This window comes from Hordeum vulgare, chromosome 3H (assembly GCF_904849725.1).
Source record: "Hordeum vulgare subsp. vulgare chromosome 3H, MorexV3_pseudomolecules_assembly, whole genome shotgun sequence".
Taxonomy (NCBI): domain Eukaryota; kingdom Viridiplantae; phylum Streptophyta; class Magnoliopsida; order Poales; family Poaceae; genus Hordeum; species Hordeum vulgare.
In genome coordinates this window covers 604,180,507-604,207,471 of record NC_058520.1, presented here as the reverse complement: position 1 = coordinate 604,207,471, position 26,965 = coordinate 604,180,507, and the positions used below count along the sequence as shown (strand labels likewise).

The window sequence follows — 26,965 nt, the reverse complement described above, 5'->3', positions numbered from 1 at the left end:
AACAACAAAACTTAAGATTACTATAGATGATACACAAGTGATTGACTTGAAAGATTACTTAAAAACTTGCCAATAATGATAGCAAAGACTTACTACTTATGATCAAATACAAGATATTCAATTTAGTAGTGTATTTTATTATTGTACCATACAACAGAGTATAAACCCATTTTGTTTCGGTATATCACATACCAAACAATAAGCCATCACAATAGCAGGGATACGGGCCGAGAGATGACGTGAAAGGGGCCCCCCAGTCCGGGACACCATCAACGACTAGCTGAGTTCCTACGTGGTCGGTCGAAACATGACCTTTCTCATAAATGAAGGTATAATAAAACTATTTTGTTAAATCACATCTAGATGTGACATAAGTATTATACATTTAAGTTCTATATCATTGATTTTACATGAAGATTCGTGTGGATTTTTTTTCTTTTATTTTTATACTTCATTTAGTCATTTAGATATGCAATAACTATGTCACATCTAGATGTGTCCTAAACATATCCATAATAAAAAATACACCATCATATTCATATTAAAAAATGTTTCCAATGATATTTTTTGTTTAAGGGAACCTTTTCATGTCCGCTTTGTAAATTGCAAACAATGGTTACAAGAAACTAAACTATAAAACTATCGGTTTTGTTAAACCTCAGTTGCGTGAAATGTTTGTTGGCACGAGTCGCTTTTTCCTTCTCCCCGAGCGCGAGATGGGAGGCCGGATCTCATCGGAGAAGAAGCAATCTGTTCAGGAAAGTAGAAGCCCTACTATCTCTCTTAGGGATGTGGAGGTGCACGTTCGTCTGAAAGCAGCAACCTCACTATCTATCTTAAGGATACGCGGGGGCAGGTGATCGCCGAAATTGTTCATCGATACGGTGCTTAGAGGGATGTCCGGGACGATAGCCAACAACGATCGTGGGAGAGAGGTTGACTCGAGGACGAGACGGTGAGGCAACGAGCGGTAGCGCCCGCCTGCCATGGGTGGTGTAGGGCGGTAGTTGGGGCGGGATAGGGTGGGGCGTGCGTGAGGAGGAAGAAGAAAGGCAGGAAGAAGATGAATAGTGTTGATCTGTTTTGGGCTCTTGGATGAAAATCTTGCGGTCTAGATAAATATACTCGTACAAAAGTTGAAAATAAACCCAACAATAATCAGTGTCGCGAATACCAAAATCGGCGGAACCTCCGCCGTCTCCGCCCCCCCCCCCCCCCCATCCCATTCCCCACCTCCTCCGCCCGGTCCCCAGACGCGGCGCGGCGGGCATGGAGGTCGACGACGCGGCGCCGCGCGGCGGGGAGCCGCCCCGCATCCGGCGGCTGGAGGAGTCGGTGGTGAACCGCATCGCCGCGGGGGAGGTGATCCAGCGGCCCTCGTCGGCGGTGAAGGAACTCGTCGAGAACAGCATCGACGCCGGCTCCTCCACCATCTCCGTCACCGTCAAGGACGGGGGCCTCAAGCTCATCCAGGTCTCGGACGACGGCCACGGCATCCGGGTACGCTCGCTTCCTAAATAAACCCTAAACCCCGGAACCAATCCCCCATCCCCCGAACCCTTGGTGCTGCCGCGGGCGCCTGCTACTGCAAAAATCCTTCAGATGCGAGCTGTTAATCGTGATTTCTGTTGATTGCGACCTTTTAATCCTTGCTGCGTACAGGACCGTGTGGGCGAATGATTGGGGATCTGATGTCTGTTTGTTCCGACTCACTCAGCTGTAAAAAAATGCATAGGAGCTGCCATTCCATGGGCAAATGAGCGCACAACTCCATTAATAGACAGTTCAAGATTGTTAGTGCTAATTGCATTTAGGCTGCATTTAGTTGTCTATGATACTACGAACTGGGCTTGTTTTGTGCTATAAAGTGGGCAGGCCTAGGCTCCTGCAGGGTACTACTCCCTCTGTACCACAGTACTTGTAGTTGGGGAGAACTAGACTAGTGTTCCCCAACAACAAGTATTTAGGTACAGAGGGAGTATATGATTACAGTATTGATTGTTGGGTATTTGAAGAGTTGGGCATGTTCAGAATATTTCTTATAAGCATCTCATATGTCAAGCATTTGCACTAGCATTGCTGACCAGCACTCTGTCAGCTAACTTGGTTTCCTTTCACAGTGTGAGGACTTGCCAATATTGTGTGAGAGGCATACTACCTCAAAGTTGTCTGCATATGAGGATCTACAGACAATAAAGTCCATGGGGTTCAGAGGGGAGGCTTTGGCCAGTATGACTTATGTTGGCCATGTTACCGTGACAACAATAACAGAAGGCCAACTGCATGGCTACAGGTCAGTCCATGAGCAACTTCAAATATTTCTGCTAGACTCTAGAGTCGTCTGTTAATGATTATTATCATGTTGTCCTGTCAGAGTTTCTTATAGGGATGGAGTAATGGAGAATGACCCAAAGCCCTGTGCTGCGGTTAAAGGAACTCAAATCATGGTGAGCTTGCAGCTTTTCATAGTACTATTGCTCTATTAGATATGTCCTGTGATTTTTACAAGGATTTTTTTTTTCTTAATTTGCAGGTTGAAAATTTATTCTACAATATGGTAGCTCGTAGGAAAACACTGCAGAACTCCAATGATGACTATCCAAAGATAGTGGACTTCATCAGTCGGTTTGCAGTCCATCACATCAATGTGAACTTCTCTTGCAGAAAGGTAAATGTAGCTGTTTTCTGTGAACTCGTGAGTTTTGAGAAGGTGACATTTGCCTCCTCCTCTGTCACAGCATGGAGCCAATAGAGCAGATGTTCACAGTGGGAGCACATCTTCAAGGCTAGATGCTATCAGGAATGTCTATGGGGCTTCGGTTGTTCGTGATCTGATGGAAATACAGGTTTCAGATGAGAATGCTGTAGATGAAATATTCAAGATGGATGGTTTCATCTCAAATGCAAATTATGTGGCAAAGAAGACTACTATGATTCTTTTCATAAATGGTATTACAAATTACAAGACACTAGTAATTTTTTAGAGCTTTTAACTCCATAAGTAAATTCTGTTGATTTACTATGCACTAAAAATGTATTGCAATGGCCATGTAGATACACATGCTATATAACTCTGATCAGAGTAATCTGGCCGCATCTTGTTCATTTAACTGATATATTTCCGAAGAACAAGGGGTTATGTCGTAATGAATAGTTTTGTAAGACCAACAAAGTTATAAATAATGCGTCCACTGTGATTGAACTGTCATGTATTATCTGTCAGTGAATTAGTAATGTATTGTTTCTCTATTATCATGGCTGTGCCTTGTTTGCTTTAGCGCATAACTGTCCATATCTCCTCTTCAGATCGACTTGTAGATTGCACTTCTTTGAAAAGAGCTACTGAATTTGTGTACTCTGCAATACTGCCTCAAGCATCGAAACCCTTCATATACATGTCCATCAATCTTCCACCAGAACACGTGGATGTCAATATACATCCAACCAAAAAGGAGGTATTTTGTGGCAAAATTTGAGCCTGATGTCCAAGCATTTCTGCAATTTTTCAATTAGAGAACAAATTATTTCAGTGATTCCTTCTGTCTTGCAGGTTAGCCTCTTAAATCAAGAGCGTATTATTGAAAAAATTAAAGATGCCATCGAGGAAAAACTGGTGAACTGTAATAACACAAGGATATTCCAAACTCAGGTTATTCAATTTTGTATGCTTACATAAACCCACAGATACTTGGTCTGTTATTGTTGTGTCTCATGACTCATCACAGTTGATATGGTGCGGCAATTGCTGGAGATCAGTTTTTAAGTGTTCATACTTCATATGGTTGCTTACCTCTATCTTTAGAGACAGTGTATCTGTTCAAAAGCTACTACCAGTTGCATAGTGCACCAATTTTCAAATATACATAAACACTTGCAGAAAGTCATGCTGAAATTCGTATGTTGTCATTTTCTCAAGAACTTGCTCTCTTGGAAAATTGAATTATCAAAAACTCGCCCCTTCAGAGTAGATTGTTATATGGCCAAGCACCTAGCTTGTAGTTTAATAGTTGATGCTAGTGCTAGTACTAATTTGTACACGTGCCTGTTCGCAAAAGCTACTTACCTCCAGTGCAATGTATTCCTTGGAATAAACGGTCCAACAACTTATGGCATGCAAATTTTAATAAATTTAATTTGCAGATAGACTTTAGCCATCTCAGTTACGAAAACTATGTGCATGTGTATTTCTATTTTGATGTAAACTGTCGCGCACATCAGTGATGCTTGTTCCATGTGCATTGCAGGCACTAAACCCTTCAGCACTTACTCAAGCTAACACACGAAAGGACATGGGTACCGAGGTCAGCACGCCTACTGGTATGTACTCCCTCCGTTCCAAAATATAAGACCTTTTAGGAATTTCACTAAGAGACTACATACGGAGCAAAATGAGTGAATCTATACTCTAAAATATGTCTATGTACATCCGTATGTAGTTTATAGTACAATCTCTAAAAGGTCTTATATTTAGGAACGGAGGGAGTAGCATATATCATATGCCTATTTCAAGCTAAAATGTTTCTTAAATACACTATACTGCCACATCACATTACTTAACTGTGTATTATTGAGCTATCTAGTAAAGGGCGTGTGAAATCACCACCATCCAGTGAATAATCTTTAGTCTAATTATATCATACTGTAGGAGAAAAATCTCAAAAGATTCCTGTGAGCCAAATTGTCAGAACAGATCCTCGCGATCCATCTGGAAGGTTGCACACCTATTGGCAAGGTCAAACTTCAAATCTTGAAAAGAAGTCTGACCTTGTTGCCGTAAGGTATGATCTTCATTAGCAAGTTGACACTTGTCACCACTTTGTGTATTTTTTATGCTCTCTTATTTGGTCATCTGTTTGTGCTCCCTGATTTTTTTTTCTGCATGCGCATCAAATTGTGCACTAAGTACCTGTTGTTTGCCTTTCCTCATCTGAGGGTTTAACGATTCATGCTGTTTACATGCTACAAGTCTAACTCTGGTTAATTTGCGAGTGCTCGACCTTTTTCTACATTGGTTGCCAATTCATAAATTCGATTTGAAGAAGGGAGTAAAGTGATTCGCTATTTTTTACTGTGGCTGATTTTTTTCTTCTGTCTGTATATGGTTTCCAAGAAATATTGTAAGATCAAGAAGGAATCCAAAAGATGCTGGTGATTTGTCCAGTCGCCATGAGCTTGTTACAGAAATAGATTCTAACTTACATCCTGGTGAGCTCATCTTAACCTGTGATGTCCAAATCTGTCTCCACTTTTGTAGACTGATGATTTATGTTTTTCTGCTAGGCCTTTTCGATATTGTTAAGAATTGCACATATGTTGGAGTTGCGGATGAAGTTTTCGCTTTGATACAACACAATACCCTCTTATACCTTGTCAATGTGGTAAATGTTAGGTAAACTCTATACAGTACATTGATGACTAGTCATACTCTTCTATGCTTTGTATCTCTTATTTAAGCTAGATTTTTTCTTCTAACATCTGACATAGTTATTTGAAGGTAACCGATACCCCAGTTACCTGTACATATTTGCAAATGCACGCGCACACAAACAATATTGCTTGCACACACCACCATCAAACTGCTATCCATTCACATCGCATCCAGTTGAACGCCTGCAACTGCTAAATAATAAGCACCTCTTCCAAATATTGCATTGTTTTCTTTTCTGTACCACTCCCTCTGTTTCTAAATATAAGTCTTTTTAAAGATTTCACTAGGGGACTACATACAGAGCAAAATGAGTGAATCTATACTCTAATATATGTATATATACATCCGTATGTAGTTTTCTAGTGGAAATTCTAAAAAGACTTATATTTAGGAACGAAGGGAGTATATGATATTGATGATTCAGCTTGTGATGCAGCAAAGAACTCATGTACCAACAAGCCTTGTGCCGTTTTGGGAACTTCAATGCTATAAAACTCAGTGAACCAGCTCCACTTCTGGAGTTGCTGAGAATGGCACTGAAAGATGACGAGTCAATGAGTGATGTAAATGAGAAGGAGAAACTAGAAATTGCAGAAGTAAGTTATTTTCTTAATTCCTCGAGTCTTGATTGATCTTATAGGTGATAGAACAGATGTAAGTTTTTTATTTCTCCACCTGCATATTGTTTCTGTTTCTTGATTCTTGTGATACGGCTCGATCATTTGATTCATGTAGCATCGCTCTGTTGATGAAGATAGTGCTTGTTTGCAGGTGAACACTGAGATACTGAAAGAAAATGCTGAGATGATTAATGAGTACTTCTCTATTCACATTGATCAAGGTGGCAACCTGACCAGACTTCCTGTTGTACTTGATCAGTACACTCCTGATATGGATCGCCTTCCAGAGTTCATGTTGAGTCTAGGAAATGATGTAGGTTTCTATTATGCTGCCGCGTTCATTACATATGGTATTTTAAATTTGATCATGATATTTGTTTATCCATTCCCTGCTGAGATGATGGCAAGTAGGTTTTCAGGCTGATACCGTGTTCAAATTTTAATTTTGGTGTTTCATGTAGATATGGCAGCCAGCTGTCCAGAAGTAACTTATGTTTCTTATTTTGTACTGTATAAGTCACTTGGTAATTTCAGTTCCAGGAGTTGTTGCATTATGACATATTTTGTTCTAGATTGTACTTTAATTCTGCAAACTGTCAGTCCTAATTTTTAGTGATTACCATCTTATAATAGATTACCTGGGACGTTGAGAAAGAGTGCTTCAGAACGGCAGCAGCTGCTATCGGAAACTTCTATGCGCTTCATCCTCCCATCCTTCCAAATCCATCTGGCAAAGGCATTCAGTTATACAAGAAAAATAAAGATTGCATGGGAAGTGCTGAACAGGCTGATAACAATTTACCAAGTACAGGTGAGCTTATTGGCTATCTGTATTCTACAGTTGTATACCCATTAAAGTGCATCGAGAACATACATGCTTAGTGTCAAACCCTGGTAGTTAACTGGATCCGTAGTTTCTCCCAGTTTACTACCCATTAACCGGTGAGATGGCATGACGCTGAAATCGACATGCCAAAGAGAAATGTCCGGCACATATGATGCTGCAGCTAGATATTCAATGGGGCCAATTGCCGGTGTATTATTCATTCTGAGTTGATTGCCGTTGGGGCTAAATATACATTCCATTACAGATGAAGATGACATCGATCAAGAGCTGCTTGCGGAAGCAGAGGCAGCATGGGCTCAACGTGAGTGGACCATCCAGCACGTCTTGTTCCCGTCGATGCGACTTTTCCTCAAGCCCCCTAAGTCGATGGCAACTGATGGAACGTTTGTCCAGGTGCCCCTCCTAACCTCGGTTCAGCCCTCCTTCATAGTATATGTTTGTAGCTATACGTGCTTCAGTGTTTTACTTATGCTGGTGCACCATAGTCTGTTACTGTGCTCCTGTCTATTTTTTACTGCTCAATGTCGGCACCACAATGCTGCCCATTACGTTTTTCATACAAGCATTGACATTGTGTTGCTCAATGTCGGCACCACAATGCTGCCCATTACGTTTTTCATACAAGCATTGACATTGTGTTGCCTAAAAGGTTACCTATAAGCTATAATAAAGTGGTAAGATTCTGGCATCGAACACTTGCCGAAGTAATTTCCCCAACAATCACCAAGCCACATACAGACGACATTGTTCCGAGTATGCAAATCCGACTTTGTTTCGACAGTGAGTCGCAACAACCAGTAGAAGTGCGAAATACCCCTTTTTTGTAGATGGTGCGGCACCAGCACATCCCGATACTGAGCTGTATTAACCTGTTATATGCAGATTGCTTCTCTAGACAAGCTTTACAAGATCTTCGAGAGATGCTAGCCGACAAGCGGCATGTCGAGAAGGAAGGGAAGAGCGCGACGCGACCGACGCCCTTGCCGGTTCCTTCCGGGACGTGTGTATATAATGCGGTGTCACTGTTTTTTTCCCCCCCTTTTTTCCGATAGGGCTGTAAATATTTTTGAAGGACGAGCAAAGTTTGCTGGGCTCCAGCTCAGCCCTGGAATTGAATGGCAAATGCACGAATGATTTGGCTCTGCTACGCAATGCTGTCATTGTTGTTTCCCTCTAATGACCCCGCTGGCAGATATGTCATGCCCTCTTACAACGATCGCCCAAAAAAAGATTTTACAAAATCAAACGCATGCCTTTTTTTCTTTTCTTTTTCTGATCCGAAGTCAAACAAATTCGAACCGGCGTCTTTCGAGATTTAAAATCAAGCCACGTGTCCCTGCAGGTTGGCCCGGAGAGCTGCTTGCTTCCCTCTGTTCCTAAATGTAAGATCTTTTAGAAATTTCGATATAGACTACACACGGATGTATATAGACATATTTTAAAAATACACATTCTCTCATTTTACTCCGTAGGTACGTAGTCTATATTTTGAAATCTATAAAAGGTCCTATACTCCCTCAGGAAACATAATATATGACGTTTTGACAGTACTAAAATTCTGCCTCCCTCGTCACTTCAAAAAAAAATAAAAAAAAATTCTGCCTCCCTTGTTGCACACGAGAGAAGACTGGACCGACACGTGTCCCTGCGGGTGGGCCCGCAGAGAAACCCCACGCCAAAGCAAGTTACCACGCCCCCGTCCTCCTTCACCCCATCCATATCCCCCCCGACCAAAACCCTAGCTCGCGCTCCAGACCCCGCACGCCCGCCGCCGCCGCGGGGAGACGGACGACGATGGCGAAGCCCCGCCGCGGCCGCTCAGGCTCGCGGTCCTCGTCGGGCTCCTCCTCCCGCTCCGCCTCCTCGGGCTCCTCCCGCTCGCGCTCGCGCTCCCGCTCCCGCTCCCTCTCCTCCTCCTCGTCCTCGCCCGCCCGCACCCGGGGCCGCTCCCCTCCCGCCGCCAAGCGCAGGTCAGAACCCGCCCCCTCCTCCCCTCCCGGCCCGGATCTGTGCCCGTGCGTTTTCATCCTTGGGGTTTTGTCCGGGCGCCGGGGGTTTCGACGGGCTGGTTCGTAGGTCGATTCCGAATTGCGCCCCGCCGCCGCTCTCGCCTCCTGGGTTCCAGGCCGGCGATTATTATCCAAAACACTGCATGTATGTATGTATGTTTCGAACGGCTTGTCTGAGCAAGGCTCGCTTGCTTGCGGTTCTGCCCTTATGCGCCTACCTTTGGCCTCACCCTCATCTCCACAATGCTGTATGATTGGAAATCCGGAGCTAGATTTACTGATTTCGGGCGACGCCTTGTTGGAGATAACAGTGTTTTTAGGAGCGGGCATCGGCTGGACTATGCAGTGCTGTAGGATGGCTGATTCTTATTACAAAAATGTGTGTGCGTGTGTGTCCTGCATGTTTCATTTTTTTATCTTGTCAAGGGTAGCCACTTCTCTGTAGTATCTATTGTAAGAGGTATTTATAATAATTGTGTTCATTTAAAAACGTTTTTGGATGATGCTTGGGGAGATAGGATGGAAACTCAAGTTAATTGCCAGAGACAGAGCCTCAGACTTTATCAGACTTTAGATTTTTTTTTTTTTTTTTTTTGGGGGGGGGGGGGGGTTTGTTAGCTGCTTTGTGTGGGCATTTAAATACTACATGTGCTACTTCCTTGCCAAAGGTCTGTGGTGGTCTTCACCTGCTAGTGCTATCGATATCAAGCATCCTATTTATTTAAGTTTAACCATAGGCTCTACATCCTCTTAAATTTCGAGTTTGGTTTCATATTTTTTTGTATGCATTGACCTGCACTGAATCTCTGAGTTCCAGTTTGATTCTTTCCCTGCACCCATTTATCCATTTGAAACACATCTGTATTATAGTCATAAGACCAGTTCAATACCTCTTCTTTATAGTTCTAGATGAACCGGATCTTACTGATACCAATTCCCTCTTATTTCTACCTTTTAAACCATTGCTTTTACTTGTCATTGTTGTTACTGTGATTACATCGCAAAATGCACTGAATTTGCTCATATTTAAAGTCGCTTTGCTTGCTGCATTGAGTAACATGCTTCTTTGGTGGCTTCTGTGTTGCTGTGTTTTCTTATGTGAAGTATCTTAATATGGATACATTTATTTACGGCACTGCTAACTCCACAGTTCACCTGGAGCAAAGAAAGGGCGATCACCTTCACCCCCTCTCAAAAAAGGGTCACCATCAAGGAAAGGCCGCTCAGCATCTCCCCCACCGAAGAAAGCTTCACCTCCTAGGTACAAGCTTGCAGTTTCATTTAATATTTGCTCTGCTCGCACTGCTTTGATGCTTATACATATAAGCATGCCATTTGGAGTTTCATTTTGTCTCCACAGAATAGCTACTCAAGATAAAAATTGGATGACAATACAATGCCTGTCCAGTGCCCATTATATATTTGAGCTTTTCCAGTTCCTTTATGTTAGCATGATATAAATACTGGTGGTGTCATTACTGACCTTTTTTCCCCATTGCTGGGAGTTAGATATAGTGAGAATTGTCTTGTTATGCATGTAATATACTTAACCAATTGTTGCTAATTGTTTCAGGAAAGCATCTCCCCCTCCTCAGTCGGTTGTTCTACACGTTGATCATCTATCCAGAAATGTGAATGAGGCTCATTTGAAGGAGATATTTGGTGAGTGTATCTTCATGTTTCATGATCTCTTAACTTTGCTTGATGTTTAGCTTATTTGGTAAAAATTAAAATCTTGAGAAACTTCCGTACTTGCTAGAAGTAATATCATCATTAATCAATTTCATTGGAATGGTAGGCTAGGATTTCTCAAGTTTGAAGTTGAAGTTGTATAAGCATCGTGATGTCCTTGCGCCAGTATTCAGATTGAGATTATTGAACAGAACTATTATTGCTTTGTTCCATTTCCTGTTCATGACAGCAATTTTGAGGGATTGCAGAAAGCATTGGAACAATCATCTGTTCTCTGATTACTATGTTACACAGTTTTGCTAAGCAAAACACATTAGTATAATGAGCTAACCGTCCTTAATTTGCAGGAAGTTATGGCGAAGTGGTGAATGTGGAGCTATCAATGGACAAATTTGTAAGAAGCGTTGCATTGGCATTATCTAATGAAGCTTCTCTCGTCTCTTGGCATCTAATTTGAGCTTTTTAATATATATATATAGGTTAATCTCCCTCGTGGGTATGGATACATCGAGTTCAAGAAGAGGACTGATGCTGAGAAGGCTCTTCTTTACATGGATGGTGTATGCCTTCTGCCCTATGTTTTTTATGTTTATTTTCTTATGCAAATATGACAAAAAAAATCGCATCTTCTCAGGGGCAAATTGATGGAAATGTTGTCAAGCTGAAGTTCACACTGCCACCACGCCAAAAGGCTTCTTCACCTTTAAAGCCACCTCCTCCTCCCCCCAGAAGAGATGCTCCTCAGAATGATAAAGTTGCTATTGGTGCTGAAAAGGATGCGCAGCAGCGCCCTGGGGGATGTAAGTGTCTGAAGCTTTATATATAGCTTATAGATTTTTCAGGGCCTACTATAATGGGCATTTATCTGTGATCTGGTTCTTTAATAAGCATTGCTCCCATCCAGGATAATTTCTAGTTGTATATTTTGCCTTTTTTATTGATGATCCATTCCTGTTTCATTTGCCAGCAGCATCTCCACGAAAGAAGCCACCTTCTCCTCCGCGAAAGAGGTCTCCTCCAAATAGAAGGGCTGAGTCACCCCGGCGTCCACCCAATCCATCTCCAAGGCGTCGTGCTGATTCTCCTATTCGTCGTCGACCAGATCTTTCCCCTGTTAGGCGTGGTGACAGAAGACCAGGATCTCCAATTAGAAGACGTTCCCCTTCACCTAGAAGGCATAGGTCACCAATGCGGTGAGTTTTCTAACTGCCATTCTTGTATCTAGGGTATTGTAATGCTGATAAATTGCTGACAACTGGTCTTGCAACCGTCACCCTAGGAGGGGTCGTGGCAGCTTATCACCTCGCAGACGCTCCCCGGGGCCTCCTAGGCGCTCACCTGGGCCTCCCAGACGGCGGTAAGTTACTTTGAGCTTGTGCATCTATCCACTATCCATCTATTCTATGTTTGTACAATTGTAATTGGCTATACGGTTTTTCTGTACATATTGATGAGCAGTCTTTATGTGACATTTATTTTAACTCTATGTGCTAAGATAGCTTGGGTTTTCTGTGTTGGTCTATTGGGTTCTGTGTTGTGTTGTCAGAAAGTTCTTCTGTATCAGTTTTTTCAACTACATTAATTGTGTTGCTTCTTGCGTTTGGAAGCAGGTCACCACCACCAAGGAGATTGAGGAGTCCTCCAAGAAGGCCACCACCACCACCTCCCCGTCGTCACAGTCGCTCCCCTCCTCCTCGCCGCCCTCTTCACTCCCGCTCTAGATCGATTTCTCCTCGCAGGTAATGACATTCTGCCTTGTAAATCTTCCAACGGAGCTTATCTCCTCGTTCCAAAATGACAATCAATGAGTCTTCCTAATTCTCCATGGTAGCAGGGGGCGAGGACCACCATTGAGGCGTGGAAGGTCGGATTCATCATATTCTGCATCACCCAGTCCTCCAAGAAAGGTGAGCACAACATCTGCCAGTGGTTTCTGTTGCCTCCCGTATAAAACAGTGCTTAAATGTTTTGATATGTTGTTTTGGTCCTTGTGCGCAGTACTAATAAGGGGTTAAATTCTGAAAACTTTCTTTCAGGGACCAAGAAGGGTGTCAAGGAGCCGCAGCCCTAGAAGGTATGTGACGGTTTTACATCCTTTGGCCTTTTGCATTTTTCCACATCTTGAAACGGAATTACTAGGTGTGGATTTTTGGAACCTGGGTGCACATGTACCCGATTTAGCAAATAAATAAATAAGTAACAGTCAAATATTTTGAAACATTTTTGCAATAAATGCTGTCTAGCGTATTACTCACGTGTAAAGTTCAGCGACAAACTGACTTCTGTGGTATTGTTGGCAAAAAAGACGAACTGTAGCTATAAAATATGTGAATAGTAAGGTTAATATATTATTGATTTTGTTTTTGTTTGGGCAGAATACCCATGATATTCATTTTGTTGTGAAACTTTACAGTAGACAATCCTTGTTGCAAAACTAGTTTTAAAAATATTTGCCCCTTTTACCTCTTTTTTTGCAATTCGGGTACATGTGCACCCATGTTGACTATGGTATTTTTATTACCACAAGCTTATGTATGTAAAATTAAAAAAAATGGCATGTCTCTCAGGCCTCCCAGAGGAAGGAGCGGATCTAGCGACAGCGGGAGCAGCAGCTCTTCCCCAACCCCAAGGCGCAGGTAGAAAGAAAGAAACTCGTAACGTGTGTTGTTCCTGGCAGGTAAAAAACTTTCTCTTCTCTCTCGACTGTCACCATGGATTGCGTCTGCATGCATGTATCTTGCTGTGAGCTCAAGTCAAGAGGCGATCGATGTGAGGGGCGGGACGATGCGATGAGGTGCTCGGCATGCCTCCCTGGCATTTGTACTCACAAGACAGACTGTATGATGACGACTTGTGTTGATGATTTGCCTGTACTGGAACTATTTTTTTTATAATTCTGCGGTTGTTTGTCAACTACAAATCTGGCTAGTATTATTATCCTGTTGCCACTCTTGAGAATTAATGAGTTGTTTACTAGTTGATTGATGGATTGGCTCGTGGAGTTGATTTTTCTTTAACTGTAGGTTTTGATTGTTTTGCATTTTGAACGTGCTTGGATGAATGTGCGTGAACCTGTTGCTCTGGCATGTCCGTCTCTATGAGCCCTGTTTGGTTTGGTGCTGGCGTATCTGTTTTGTTAGCGTCGAGGTTGAGCAACAGTCCTTGCCCCTGGCCATAGCAATCCCGGTGTGCTGGGATGCCACTGAAATGTTTAGGGATAGACAAAGCTGGTCATGCTGCTGACATGTCTAAGCTGCGGATATGCTCTTAGAGCCTGTTCTGCAATCCACAAGAATGACACTTTGACGACAATGATAAGATGCGCTGCGGGGTGAGCAAAGCTGACTTTTCGGTGGTGCTCTGGCCGCTCCAGGAGAGGAGCGGAGCATAGAGCTGCCGAACAGGCTCTTAGGCCTTGTTCAGAGTACCTCCGCTTCACAACTCCACTCTCGGAGCAGGTGGAGTTACATTAACTCCACTCCCGCAGAAGATGGAGTTACATTTGGAAATCCAAGGAGTTACATTAACTCCACTCCCGCAGAAGATCGAGTTACATTTGGAAATCCAAACAGGGTCTTAATCCATCTCATACATGAGGCTCGTTGCAAGCCAAGCAATATGTTCTGGCCCATTTGATTTGAGTTCTCAATCTGTTAAAGTTGTCTTATAGCGGATGAAAGGATGTTGTTTTATGAACATAAGAGCATTTTTAGCGGATCTTGTAAAAGGGCCAAAATCGAAAAATAACTGATTTTTGTGGTTTTGGGTGAAAAAAATTGTCCTTCCAACAAAAGAGGCCATGGAAACTGCAAAATCAGTCCCCAATTCGCTATATGCCCAATATGAGGGGTCAATTTTTCGGTATAGCACAAACGAGCCGAGGCTTGGTGGGAGGGAACTTTGAGCATGTTCGCCTCCTCCTCGCCGCCCGCACGACATCATGGAGTGGCTGGACCCCCTGCCATCCATTCCAAGCTCGCGCCGGTTGAATCCGCCTCCTGCCCTCGTCGTGTCCGACGGATGTGGCCGAGGAACTCAACATCAGATGTGCCCGAAGGAGCCACGGTGGATGGCATCGCCATTGCGTCTTGGAGAGCCGCGCTGGATGGTAGCCGTCGAGCGCCGTGCATGAAGACGTTGGCGACCATCAAGGGGGGAGCCAGAACTGGGCCAAGGCCTTAACCCTAGGCCAGCTACAGTGCCCAAATGCTACAGTGCAAAGTATGTATGTTCTACGCCCCCCGCTTGCGATCATGGTGTTTCGTTCTTTGTGAGTAGCCCGCATACTTTTGAATTTGATTTTTGATTTTGCTAACCTCATGTATCATGGGGTGAGTAGCCCGCATACGGCTTGTATTGATTTTCATCTCATTTTTTGTTAATTAATTGGGCATTATATTTTTCTTAATTTATCGACGAGTCACAGTTTTTTTTCTTCCATTTTAAAAGAAAATAAAAATAAAAATGACGTTGTAGCTCATGCTCATATGATCCTAAAACAACAACAACAACAACAACAACCACCAAGCCTTTCAGTCCCAAACAAGTTGGGGTAGGCTAGAGTTGAAACCCATAAGATCTCGAAGCCAAGTCATGGCTCTGGAACGTGGATAGCTAACTTCCACGCACCCCTGTCCATGGCTAAGTCTTTGTCGATATTCCAAACCTTCAGGTCTCTCTTAACGGACTCCTCCCATGTCAAGTTTGGTCTACCACGACCCCTCTTAACATTCTCAGCACGCTTTATCCGTCCGCTATGCACCGGCGCTTCCGGTGGCCTCCGTTGAATATGTCAAAACCATCTGAGACGGTGTTGGACCAGCTTCTCTTCAATCGGTGCTACCCCAAGTCTCTCTCGTATATCGTCATTCCGAACCCGATCCTTCCTTGTGTGGCCACATATCCATCTCAACATGCGCATCTCTGCTACACCTAACTGTTGGATATGTAGTCTCTTGGTTGTCCAACACTCCGCGCCATACAACATCGCAGGTCGAATAGCTGTCCTATAAAACTTGCCTTTCAGCTTTTGTGGCACTCTCTTGTCACAGAGTATGCCAGAAGCTTGGCGCCACTTCATCCACCCAGCCTTGATTCGGTGGCCCACGTCTTCATCGATATCGCCATCCTTCTGCAACATGGATCCCAAATATCGAAACGTGTCTCTCTCCGGTACCACCTGCCCACCAAGGCTAACCTCTCCATCCTCGTGCCTAGTAGCACTGAAACTGCACCTCATGTATTCAGTTTTAGTTCTACTAAGCCTAAAACCTTTCGATTCTAGAGTCCGCCTCCATAACTCTAACTTTCTATTAACCCCCGTTCGGCTATCATCGACTAGCACCACATCACCCGCAAAGAGCATACACCATGGGATATCTCCTTGTATATCCCTTGTGACCTCATCCATCACCAAATCAAAAAGATAAGGGCTCAAAGCTGACCCTTGGTGTAGCCCTATTCTAATCGAAAAGTCATCGGTGTCGCCATCACTTGTTCGAACACTTGTCACAACATTATCATACATATCCTTGATGAGGGTAATGTACTTTATTGGGACTTTTTGTTTCTCCAAGGCCCACCACATGACATTCCGAGGTATCTTATCATAGGCCTTCTCTAAATCAATGAACACCATATGAAGGTCATTCTTTTGCTCCCTGTATCTCTCCATCAGCTGTCGTACCAAGAAGATGGCTTCCATGGTAGACCTCCGAGGCATGAAACCAAATTGGTTTTTGGTCACGCTTGTCAACCTTCTTAAGAGGTGTTCAATGACTCTCTCCCATAGCTTCATAGTATGGCTCATCAGCTTGATTCCGCGGTAATTAGTACAACTTTGAACATCCCCCTTGTTCTTAAAGATTGGTACTAAAATACTCCGCCTCCATTCTTCGGGCATCTTGTTTGACCGTTGATTCCGCGGTAATTAGTACAACTTTGAACATCCCCCTTGTTCTTAAAGATTGGTACTAAAATACTCCGCCTCCATTCTTCGGGCATCTTGTTTGACCGAAAAATGAGGTTGAAAAGCTTAGTTAGCCATACTATCGCTATGTCTCCAAGGCCTCTCCACACCTCGATGGGGATACCATCAGGACCCATCGCCTTGCCTACTTTCATCCTTTTAACGCCTCCTTAACCTCACACTCCTGGATACGTCGCACAAAGCACATGCTGGTATCATCAAAGGAGTCGTCTAGATCAATGGTAGATCTGTCAACCTCTCCATTGTAAAGGTTGTCAAAGTACTCCCGCCATCTACGCTTGATCGTCTCATCCTTCACAAGAAGTTGATCATCTCCGTCCTTGATGCATTTGACTTCGCCGACATCCCTCGTCTTCCTCTCCCTAATCTTGGCCATCTTATAGATGTCCCTTTCGTCTTCCTTAGTGTTTAAACCTTGGTATAGGTCTTCATATGCCCGACCTCTCGCTTCACTCACCGCCCGCTTTGCAACCTTCTTTGCCACCTTATACTTCTCCATGTTAGCTGCACTCCTGTCCAGATATAGGCATCTGAAACAGTCCTTCTTCTCCCTAATAACCTTCTGGACCTCATCGTTCCACCACCAGGTGTCCTTAGCTTCCCTTCTACTTCCCTTGGTCACCCCAAACTCCTCTACAGCGACCTTCCGCAAGAAGGTCGCCATACTCGTCCATATCAAGTTTGCAACGCCTCCTTCCTCCCAAGGGCCCTCCTTAATGACCCTTGTTGGGTAACGTAGCATAAATTCAAAATTTTCCTACGCTTATTCAGATCTTCCTATGGAGAGACCAGCAACGAGAGAGGGGTAAGAGCATCTTCGTACCTTTGAAGATCGCTAAGCGGAAGCGTTTGCTAGAACGCGGTTGATGGAGTCGTACTCGCGGCGATTCCGATCTAGTGCCGAACAACGGCACCTCCGCGTTCAACACACGTGCAGCCCGGTGACGTCTCCCGCACCTTGATCCAGCAAGGAGGAGGGAGAGGTTGGGGAAGAAGACCAGCAACACGACGGCGTGGTGTTGGTGGAGAGACGAGGTCTCCCGGCAGGGCTTCGCCAAGCGCCGGCAGAGAGGAGGAGGGAGAAGTGCGGGGCTGCGCCGAGGGAGAGGGAAAACTGTGTCCTCCAAAGGCCAAAAGTGCCCACTATATATAGGGGAAGGGGAGAGGGGGTGCCACCCCTAGGGTTCCCACCCTAGGGGGTGCGGCAGCCCTCCCAGATGGGGTTTGTGGCGGCCAGATGGGGAGGAGGGGGTGGCGCACCCCTCTGGTGGGCCTAAGGCCCACCTGAGTTAGGGTTCCCCCCCTCTTTTTCTTTCCCCTGCGCCATGGGCTGAGTGGGGAGGCGCACCAGCCCAACTAGGGGCTGGTTCCCACCCCCACTTAGCCCATCTTACCTCTTGGGGTCGCAGCCCCCCTTCGGTGGTCCCCCGGGACCACCTCCGGTGGTCCCGGTACGTTACCGGTGATGCCCGAAACACTTCCGGTCTCCGAAACCATCCGTCCTATATATATCAATCTTTACCTCCGGACCATTCCGGAGCTCCTCGTGACGTCCTGGATCTCATCCGGGACTCCGAACAACTTTCGGTAATCTCGTATAACAATTCCCTATAACCCTAGCATCATCGAACCTTAAGTGTGTAGACCCTACGGGTTCGGGAGACAGGCAAACATGACCGAGACACCTCTCTGGCCAATAACCATCAGCGGGGTCTGGATACCCATGGTGGCTCCCACTAGCTCCACGATGATCTCATCGGATGAACCACGATGTCAAGGATTCAATCAATCCCGTATACGATTCCCTTTGTCTGTCGGTATAGAACTTGCCCGAGATTCGATCGTCGGTATACCTATACCTTGTTCAATCTCGTTACCGGTAAGTCTCTTTACTCGTTCCGTAGCACGTCATCGTGTGACTAACTCCTTAGTCACATTGAGCTCATGATGATGTTCTACCGAGTGGGCCCAGAGATACCTCTCCGTCACACGGAGTGACAAATCCCGATCTCGATTCGTGCCAACCCAACAGACACTTTCGGAGGTACCCGCGGTGCACCTTTATAGTCACCCAGTTACGTTGTGACGTTTGATACACCCAAAGCACTCCTACGGTATCCGGGAGTTGCACAAAATCTCACGGTCGAAGGAAAAGATACTTGACATTAGAAAAGCATTAGCATACGAACAATACGATCTAGTGCTAGGCTTAGGATTGGGTCTTGTCCACCACATCATTCTCCCAATGATGTGATCCCGTTATCAATGACATCCAATGTCCATGATCAGGAAATCGTGATCATCTATTGACTAACGAGCTAGCTAACTAGAGGCTTGCTAGGGACACATTGTGATCTATTCATTCACACATGTATTAGTGTTTCCTGTTAATACAATTATAGCATGAACGATAGACGATTATCATGAACAAGGAAATATGATAATAACCATTTTATTATTGCCTCTAGGGCATATTTCCAACAGTCTCCCACTTGCACTAGAGACAATAATCTAGTTACATTGTGATGTATCGAACACCCATAGCATTATGGTGCTGATCATGTTTTGCTCGTGGAAGAGGTTTAGTCAACGGGTCTGCAATATTCAGATCCGTGTGTACTTTACAAATATCTATCACTCCAGTTTGGACATGGTCCTGGATGGAGTTGTAGCGGCGCTTGATGTGCTTCGTCTTCCGGTGAAACCTAGGCTCTTTGGCTATGGCAATGGCTCCAGTGTTATCACAGAAGAGTGTCATAGGACCCGACGCGCTTGGAACCACTCCAAGGTCGGTGATGAGCTCCTTCATCCAAATTCCTTCATGAGCCGCTTCTGAAGCAGCTATGTACTCCGCTTCACATGTAGATGCTGCCACGACTTCTTGCTTGCTGCTGCACCAGCTCACTGCCCCACCATTCAACACATATACGTATCCGGTTTGTGACTTAGAGTCATCCGGATCTGTGTCGAAGCTAGCATCGACGTAACCCTTTACGACGAGCTCTTCGTCACCTCCATAAACGAGAAACATTTCCTTAGTCCTTTTCAGGTACTTAAGGATATTCTTGACCGTTGTCCAGTGTTCCGCACCGGGATTACTTTGGTACCTTCCTACCAAGCTTATCGCAAGGTTTATATCAGGTCTGGTACACAGCATGGCATACATTAGAGAGCCCACGGCTGAAGCGTAGGGGACAGAACTCATCTTTTCTCTATCTGCTGCCGTGGTCAGCGACTGAGTCTTACTCAATCTCATACCTTGCAAAAGTGGCAAGAACCCTTTCTTTGAGTTTTCCATATTGAATTTCTTCAATATCTTGTCAAGGTATGTACTTTGCGAAAGACCTATGAGGCGTCTCGATCTATCTCTATAGATCTTGATGCCTAATATGTATGCAGCTTCTCCAAGGTCCTTCATTGAAAAACTCTTGTTCAAATAGGCCTTTATGCTCTCCAACATCTCTATATCATTCCCCATCAATAATATGTCATCCACATATAGTACGAGGAAAGCTACAGAGCTCCCACTCACTTTCTTGTACAGACAGGCTTCTCCGTAAACCTGTATGAACCCAAACGCCTTAATCACCTCATTAAAGCGAATGTTCCAACTCCGAGATGCTTGCACCAGCCCATAGATGGAGCGCTGGAGCTTGCATACTTTGTTAGCACCTTTAGGATCGACAAAACCTTCTGGTTGCATCATATACAACTCTTCCCTAAGATTCCCGTTAAGGAACGCTGTTTTGACGTCCATTTGCCAAATTTCATAATCATAAAAGGCGGCAATTGCTAACATGATTCGGACTGATTTCAGCTTCGCTACGGGAGAGAAAGTCTCTTCGTAGTCAACTCCTTGAATTTGTCGAAAACCCTTTGCGACAAGTCGAGCTTTGTAAACGGTTACATTACCGTTTGCATCAGTCTTCTTCTTGAAGATCCATTTATTTTCTATGGCTCGCCGTTCATCGGGCAAGTCCACCAAAGTCCATACTTTGTTCTCATACATGGATCCTATCTCGGATTTCATGGCCTCAAGCCATTTGTCGGAATCCGGGCCCGCCATCGCTTCTTCATAGTTCGAAGGTTCACCGTTGTCTAACAACATGATTTCCATCACTGGGTTGCCGTACCACTCTGGTGCGGAGCGTACCCTTGTGGACCTTCGTGGTTCAGTAGTAACTTGATCCGAAGCTTCATGATCATCATCATTAACTTCCTCTTCAGTCGGTGTAGGCACCACAGGAACAACTTCTTGCGCTGCGCTACTTTCCTGTTCGAGAGGGGGTGTAATTACCTCATCAAGTTCTACCTTCCTCCCACTTACTTCTTTCGAGAGAAACTCTTTCTCTAGAAAGGATCCGTTCTTGGCAACAAAGGTTTTACCTTCGGATCTAAGATAGAAGGTATACCCAATAGTTTCCTTAGGGTATCCTATGAATACACATTTCTCCGCTTTGGGTTCGAGCTTTTCTGGTTGAAGTTTCTTCACATAAGCATCGCAGCCCCAAACTTTAAGAAACGACAACTTAGGTTTCTTGCCAAACCACAGTTCATACGGTGTCGTCTCAACGGATTTAGACGGTGCCCTATTTAAAGTGAATGCTGCAGTTTCTAATGCGTATCCCCAAAATGATAGCGGTAAGTCGGTGAGAGACATCATAGATCGTACCATATCTAATAAGGTGCGCTTACGACGTTCAGACACTCCGTTGCGCTGCGGTGTGCCAGGCGGCGTTAGTTGTGAAACGATTCCACACTTTCTTAGGTGTGTGCCAAACTCGTGACTCAAATATTCTCCTCCATGATCAGATTGTAGACATTTTATTTTTCTGTCACGTTGATTCTCAACCTCATTCTGAAATTCCTTGAACTTTTCAAACGTCTCAGATTTGTGCTTCATCAAGTAGATATACCCATACCTACTGAAATCATCGGTGAGAGTGAGAACATAACGATAACCACCGCGAGCTTCAACGTTCATTGGACCACACACATCAGTATGTATTATTTCCAATAAGTCGGTGGCTCTCTCCATTATTCCTGAGAATGAAGTCTTAGTCATCTTGCCCATGAGGCACGGTTCGCATGTTTCAAATGATTCAAAGTCAAGAGACTCTAGCAGTCCATCAGTATGGAGCTTCTTCATGCACTTAACGCCGATATGACCAAGGCGGCAGTGCCACAAGTATGTGGGACTATCGTTATCAACTTTGCATCTTTTGGTACTCACACTATGAATATGTGTAACATCACGATCGAGATTCATCAAGAATAAACCATTCACCAGCGGAGCATGACCATAAAACATATCACTCATATAAATAGAACAACCATTATTCTCTGACTTAAATGAGTAGCCGTCTCGCATTAAGCAAGACCCTGATACAATGTTCATGCTTAAAGCTGGTACTAAATAACAATTATTAAGGTTTAAAACTAATCCCGACGGTAGATGTAGAGGTAGCGTGCCGACGGCGATCACATCGACCTTTGAACCATTCCCGACGCGCATCGTCACCTCGTCCTTGGCCAGTCTCCGCTTAGTCCGCAGTTCCTGCTTTGAGTTGCAAATGTGAGCAACAGCACCAGTATCAAATACCCAGGAGCTACTACGAGCGCTGGTAAGGTACACATCAATAACATGTATATCACATATACCTTTAACGTTGCCGGCCTTCTTGTCCGCTAAGTATTTGGGGCAGTTGCGCTTCCAGTGACCTTTTCCCTTGCAGTAGAAGCACTCAGTCTCAGGCTTGGGTCCATTCTTTTTCTTCTTCCCGGCATCTGGTTTACCGGGCGCGGCAACAGCTTTGCCGTCTTTCTTGAAGTTCTTCTTACCCCTGCCTTTCTTGAAACTAGTGGTCTTGTTGACCATCAACACTTGATGCTCCTTCTTGATTTCTACTTCTGTAGACTTGAGCATCGAGTACAACTCGGGAATGGTTTTCTCCATCCCTTGCATGTTGTAGTTAAGCACAAAGCCTTTGTAGCTTGGTGGGAGAGACTGGAGGATTCTGTCAATGATAGCATCATCCGGAAGTTCGACTCCAAGTGAAGTCAGACGACCGTGTAACCCAGACATTTTGAGTATGTGCTCACTGACAGAACTGTTCTCCTCCATCTTACAGCTGAAGAACTTGTCGGAGACTTCATATCTCTCGACACGGGCATGAGCTTGAAAAACTAGCTTCAGCTCTTGGAACATCTCATATGCCCCGTGTTGCTCAAAACGTCTTTGGAGCCCCGTTTCTAGACTGTATAACATGCCACACCTGACCAGAGAGTAGTCATCACTTCGCGCTTGCCAGACGTTTAGAACGTCCTGCGCTGCTGCGGGAGCGGGAGGGTCACCTAGCGGCGCATTAAGGACATAAGCCTTTTTAGCTGCTTCAAGGATGAGCTTCAGGTTGCGAACCCAGTCCGCATAGTTGCTACCATCATCTTTCAGCTTGTTTTTCTCTAGGAATGCGTTGAAGTTGAGGTTGACGTTGGACATCTACAATATTTATAAAGACAACTTTTAGACTAAGTTCATGACAATTAAGTTCATTTAATCAAATTAAGTATGAACTCCCACTTAAATCGACATCCCTCTAGTCATCTAAGTGATACATGATCCATGTTGACTAACCCGTGTCCGATCATCACGTGAGACGGACTAGTCACCATGGTGAGCAACTTCATGCTGATCGTATTCAACCATACGACTCATGTTCGACCTTTCGGTCTCTTGTATTCGAGGTCATGTATGTACATGCTAAGCTCGTCGAGTCAACCTAAGTGTTTTGCGTGTGTAAATCTGGCTTACACCCGTTGTATGCGAACGTTAGAATCTATCACACCCGATCATCACGTGGTGCTTCGAGACAACGAACCTTCGCAACGGTGCACACTTAGGGGAATACGTTCTCGAAATTTTAGGAGGGATCATCTTATTATGCTACCGTCGTTTTAAGCAATAAGATGTAAAACATGATAAACATCACAATGCAATCATATAGTGACATGATATGGCCATTATCATCTTTGCTCATTCGATCTCCATCTTCAGGCATCGCATGATCATCATCGTCACCGGCGTGACACCATGATCTCCATCATCATGATCTCCATCATCGTGTCTTCGTGAAGTCGTCACGCCAACTACTACTATCACTACTACTATGGCTAACCGTTAGCAATGAAGTAAAAGTTGTTGGAAATATGCCCTAGAGGCAATAATAAATTAGTTATTATTATATTTCTTAGTTCATGATAATCGTTTATTATCCATGCTATAATTGTATTGATTGGAAACACAATACTTGTGTGGATACATAGACAAAACACTGTCCCTAGTAAGCCTCTAGTTGACTAGCTCGTTGATCAAAGATGGTCAAGGTTTCCTGGCCATAGGCAAGTGTTGTCACTTGATAACGGGATCACATCATTAGGAGAATCATGTGATGGACTAGACCCAAACTAATAGACGTAGCATGTTGATCGTGTCATTTTGTTGCTACTGTTTTCTGCGTGTCAAGTATTTGTTCCTATGACCATGAGATCATATAACTCACGGACACCGGAGGAATGCTTTGTGTGTATCAAACGTCGCAACGTAACTGGGTGACTATAAAGATGCTCTACAGGTATCTCCGAAGGTGTTCGTTGAGTTAGTATAGATCGAGACTGGGATTTGTCACTCCGTGTGACGGAGAGGTATCTCGGGGCCCACTCGGTAATACAACATCACACACAAGCCTTGCAAGCAATGTAACTTAATGTAAGTTGCGGGATCTTGTATTACGGAACGAGTAAAGAGACTTGCCGGTAAACGAGATTGAAATAGGTATGCGGATACTAACGATCGAATCTCGGGCAAGTAACATACCGAAGGACAAAGGGAATGACGTACGGGATTATATGAATCCTTGGCACTGAGGTTCAAACGATAAGATCTTCGTAGAATATGTAGGATCCAATATGGGCATCCAGGTCCCGCTATTGGATATTGACCGAGGAGTCTCTCGGGTCATGTCTACATAGTTCTCGAACCCGCAGGGTCTGCACACTTAAGGTTCGACGTTGTTTTATGCGTATTTGAGTTATATGGTTGGTTACCGAATGTTGTTCGGAGTCCCGGATGAGATCACGGACGTCACGAGGGTTTCCGGAATGGTCCGGAAACGAAGATTGATATATAGGATGACCTCATTTGGTTACCGGAAGGTTTTCGTGCATTACCGGAAAAGTTTTGGGCTCATCGGTAGTGTACCGGGAGTGCCGGGAGGGGTGCCGGGGACCATCGGGAGGGGTGTCACGCCCCAAGGGGTCTCATGGGCTATGGGAAGAGATAAACCAGCCCCTAGTGGGCTGGAATAAGTTCCCACTAAGGCCCATAAGGTTTGAGAAGGAAAAAACACAAGGTGGAAAGAGTTTCCAAGTGGGAAGGTGGAATCCTACTCCAAGTAGGATTGGAGTAGGACTCCTCCACCTCCAATTTAGGCCAAACCTTTAGGTTTTGAGGCTGCCTCCTCCCCTCCCTCCCACCTATATATATGGAGGTTTTAGGGCTGATTTGAGATGACTTTTCCACGGCAGCCCGACCACATACCTCCACGGTTTTTCCTCTAGATCGCGTTTCTGCGGAGCTCGGGCGGAGCCCTGCTGAGACAAGGTCATCACCAACCTCCGGAGCGCCGTCACGCTGCCGGAGAACTCTTCTACCTCTCCGTCTCTCTTGCTGGATCAAGAAGGCCGAGATCATCGTCGAGCTGTACGTGTGCTGAACGCGGAGGTGCCGTCCGTTCGGTACTAGATCGTGGGACTGATCGCGGGATTGTTCGCGGGGCGGATCGAGGGTCGTGAGGACGTTCCACTACACCAACCGCGTTCACTAACGCTTCTGCTGTGCGATCTACAAGGGTACGTAGATCGGAAATCCCCTCTCGTAGATGGACATCACCATGATAGGTCTTCGTGCGCGTAGGAAATTTTTTGTTTCCCATGCGACGTTCCCCAACAGTGGCATCATGAGCTAGGTTCATGCGTAGATGTCTTCTCGAGTAGAACACAAAAGTTTTTGTGGGCGGTGATGTGCGTTTTGCTGCCCTCCTTAGTCTTTTCTTGATTCCGCGGTATTGTTGGATTGAAGCGGCTTGGACCGACATTACTCGTACGCTTACGAGAGACTGGTTTCATCGTTACGAGTAACCCCCTTTGCTCAAAGATGACTGGCAAGTGTCGGTTTCTCCAACTTTAGTTGAATCGGATTTGACCGAGGAGGTCCTTGGATGAGGTTAAATAGCAACTCATATATCTCCGTTGTGGTGTTTGCGTAAGTAAGATGCAATCCTACTAGATACCCATGGTCACCACGTAAAACATGCAACAACAAAATTAGAGGACGTCTAACTTGTTTTTGCAGGGTATGATTGTGATGTGATATGGCCAACGATGTGATGTGATATATTGGATGTATGAGATGATCATGTTGTAATAGAAATATCGACTTGCACGTCGATGGTACGGCAACCGGCAGGAGCCATAGGGTTGTCTTTATACTAACGTTTGTGCTTGCAGATGCGTTTACTATTTTGCTAGGATGTAGCTTTAGTAGTAATAGCATGAGTAGCACGACAACCCCGATGGCAACACGTTGATGGATGATCATGGTGTGGCGCCGGTGACAAGAAGATCGTGCCGGTGCTTTGGTGATGGAGATCAAGAAGCACGTGATGATGGCCATATCATGTCACTTATGAATTGCATGTGATGTTAATCCTTTTATGCACCTTATTTTGCTTAGAACGACGGTAGCATTATGAGGTGATCTCTCACTAAAATTTCAAGACGAAATTGTGTTCTCCCCGACTGTGCACCGTTGCTACAGTTCGTCGTTTCGAGACACCACGTGATGATCGGGTGTGATAGACTCAACGTTCACATACAACGGGAGCAAAACAGTTGCGCACGCGGAACAATCGGGTTAAGCTTGACGAGCCTAGCATGTGCAGACATGGCCTCGGAACACATGAGACCGAAAGGTCGAGCATGAATCGTATAGTTGATATGATTAGCATAGAGATGCTTACCACTGAAACTATTCTCGACTCACGTGATGATCGGACTTGAGATAGTGGATTTGGATCATGTACCACTCAAATGACTAGAGAGATGTACTTTTTGAGTGGGAGTTCTTAAGTAATATGATTAATTGAACTTATTGTCATGAACATAGTCTAATGGTCTTTGCGAATTACGATGTAGCTTGCGCTATAGCTCTACTGTTTTTATATGTTCCTAGAGAAAATTTAGTTGAAAGTTGATAGTAGCAAACTTTGCAGACTAAGTCTGTAAAACCGAGGATTGTCCTCGTTGCTGCACAGAAGGCTTATG

General features: G+C 44.6%; 2 protein-coding genes across 5 annotated transcripts; both read left to right on the top strand.

The window, feature by feature from the left end:
* The first annotated feature begins 1,187 nt into the window (after positions 1-1,187).
* On the top strand, positions 1,188-8,042 carry LOC123445574 (DNA mismatch repair protein MLH1). The gene is made up of 16 exons (XM_045122577.1): positions 1,188-1,500; positions 2,121-2,293; positions 2,375-2,447; positions 2,534-2,668; positions 2,739-2,949; positions 3,307-3,455; positions 3,551-3,649; positions 4,245-4,317; positions 4,646-4,778; positions 5,111-5,205; positions 5,281-5,389; positions 5,865-6,024; positions 6,200-6,361; positions 6,682-6,859; positions 7,140-7,288; positions 7,778-8,042. Exons 1-16 carry the CDS (start codon positions 1,270-1,272, stop codon positions 7,820-7,822), a joined length of 2,175 nt encoding a protein of 724 aa, XP_044978512.1. The 5' UTR covers positions 1,188-1,269; the 3' UTR covers positions 7,823-8,042.
* Positions 8,043-8,615: 573 nt separating this feature from the next.
* LOC123445573 (serine/arginine-rich splicing factor SR45) lies at positions 8,616-13,581 on the top strand. 4 transcript variants are annotated; one of them, XM_045122576.1, is made up of 12 exons: positions 8,616-8,865; positions 10,055-10,165; positions 10,478-10,566; positions 10,944-10,990; positions 11,076-11,156; positions 11,231-11,396; positions 11,567-11,789; positions 11,876-11,953; positions 12,207-12,335; positions 12,431-12,503; positions 12,633-12,670; positions 13,164-13,581. In XM_045122576.1, exons 1-12 carry the CDS (start codon positions 8,690-8,692, stop codon positions 13,234-13,236), a joined length of 1,284 nt encoding a protein of 427 aa, XP_044978511.1. In that variant the 5' UTR covers positions 8,616-8,689; the 3' UTR covers positions 13,237-13,581. The 4 variants fall into 4 exon arrangements, with proteins under 4 accessions (XP_044978511.1, XP_044978510.1, XP_044978509.1 ...); XM_045122575.1 differs by having other exon boundaries at positions 12,428-12,503; XM_045122574.1 differs by having other exon boundaries at positions 11,564-11,789.
* Positions 13,582-26,965: the final 13,384 nt, after the last annotated feature.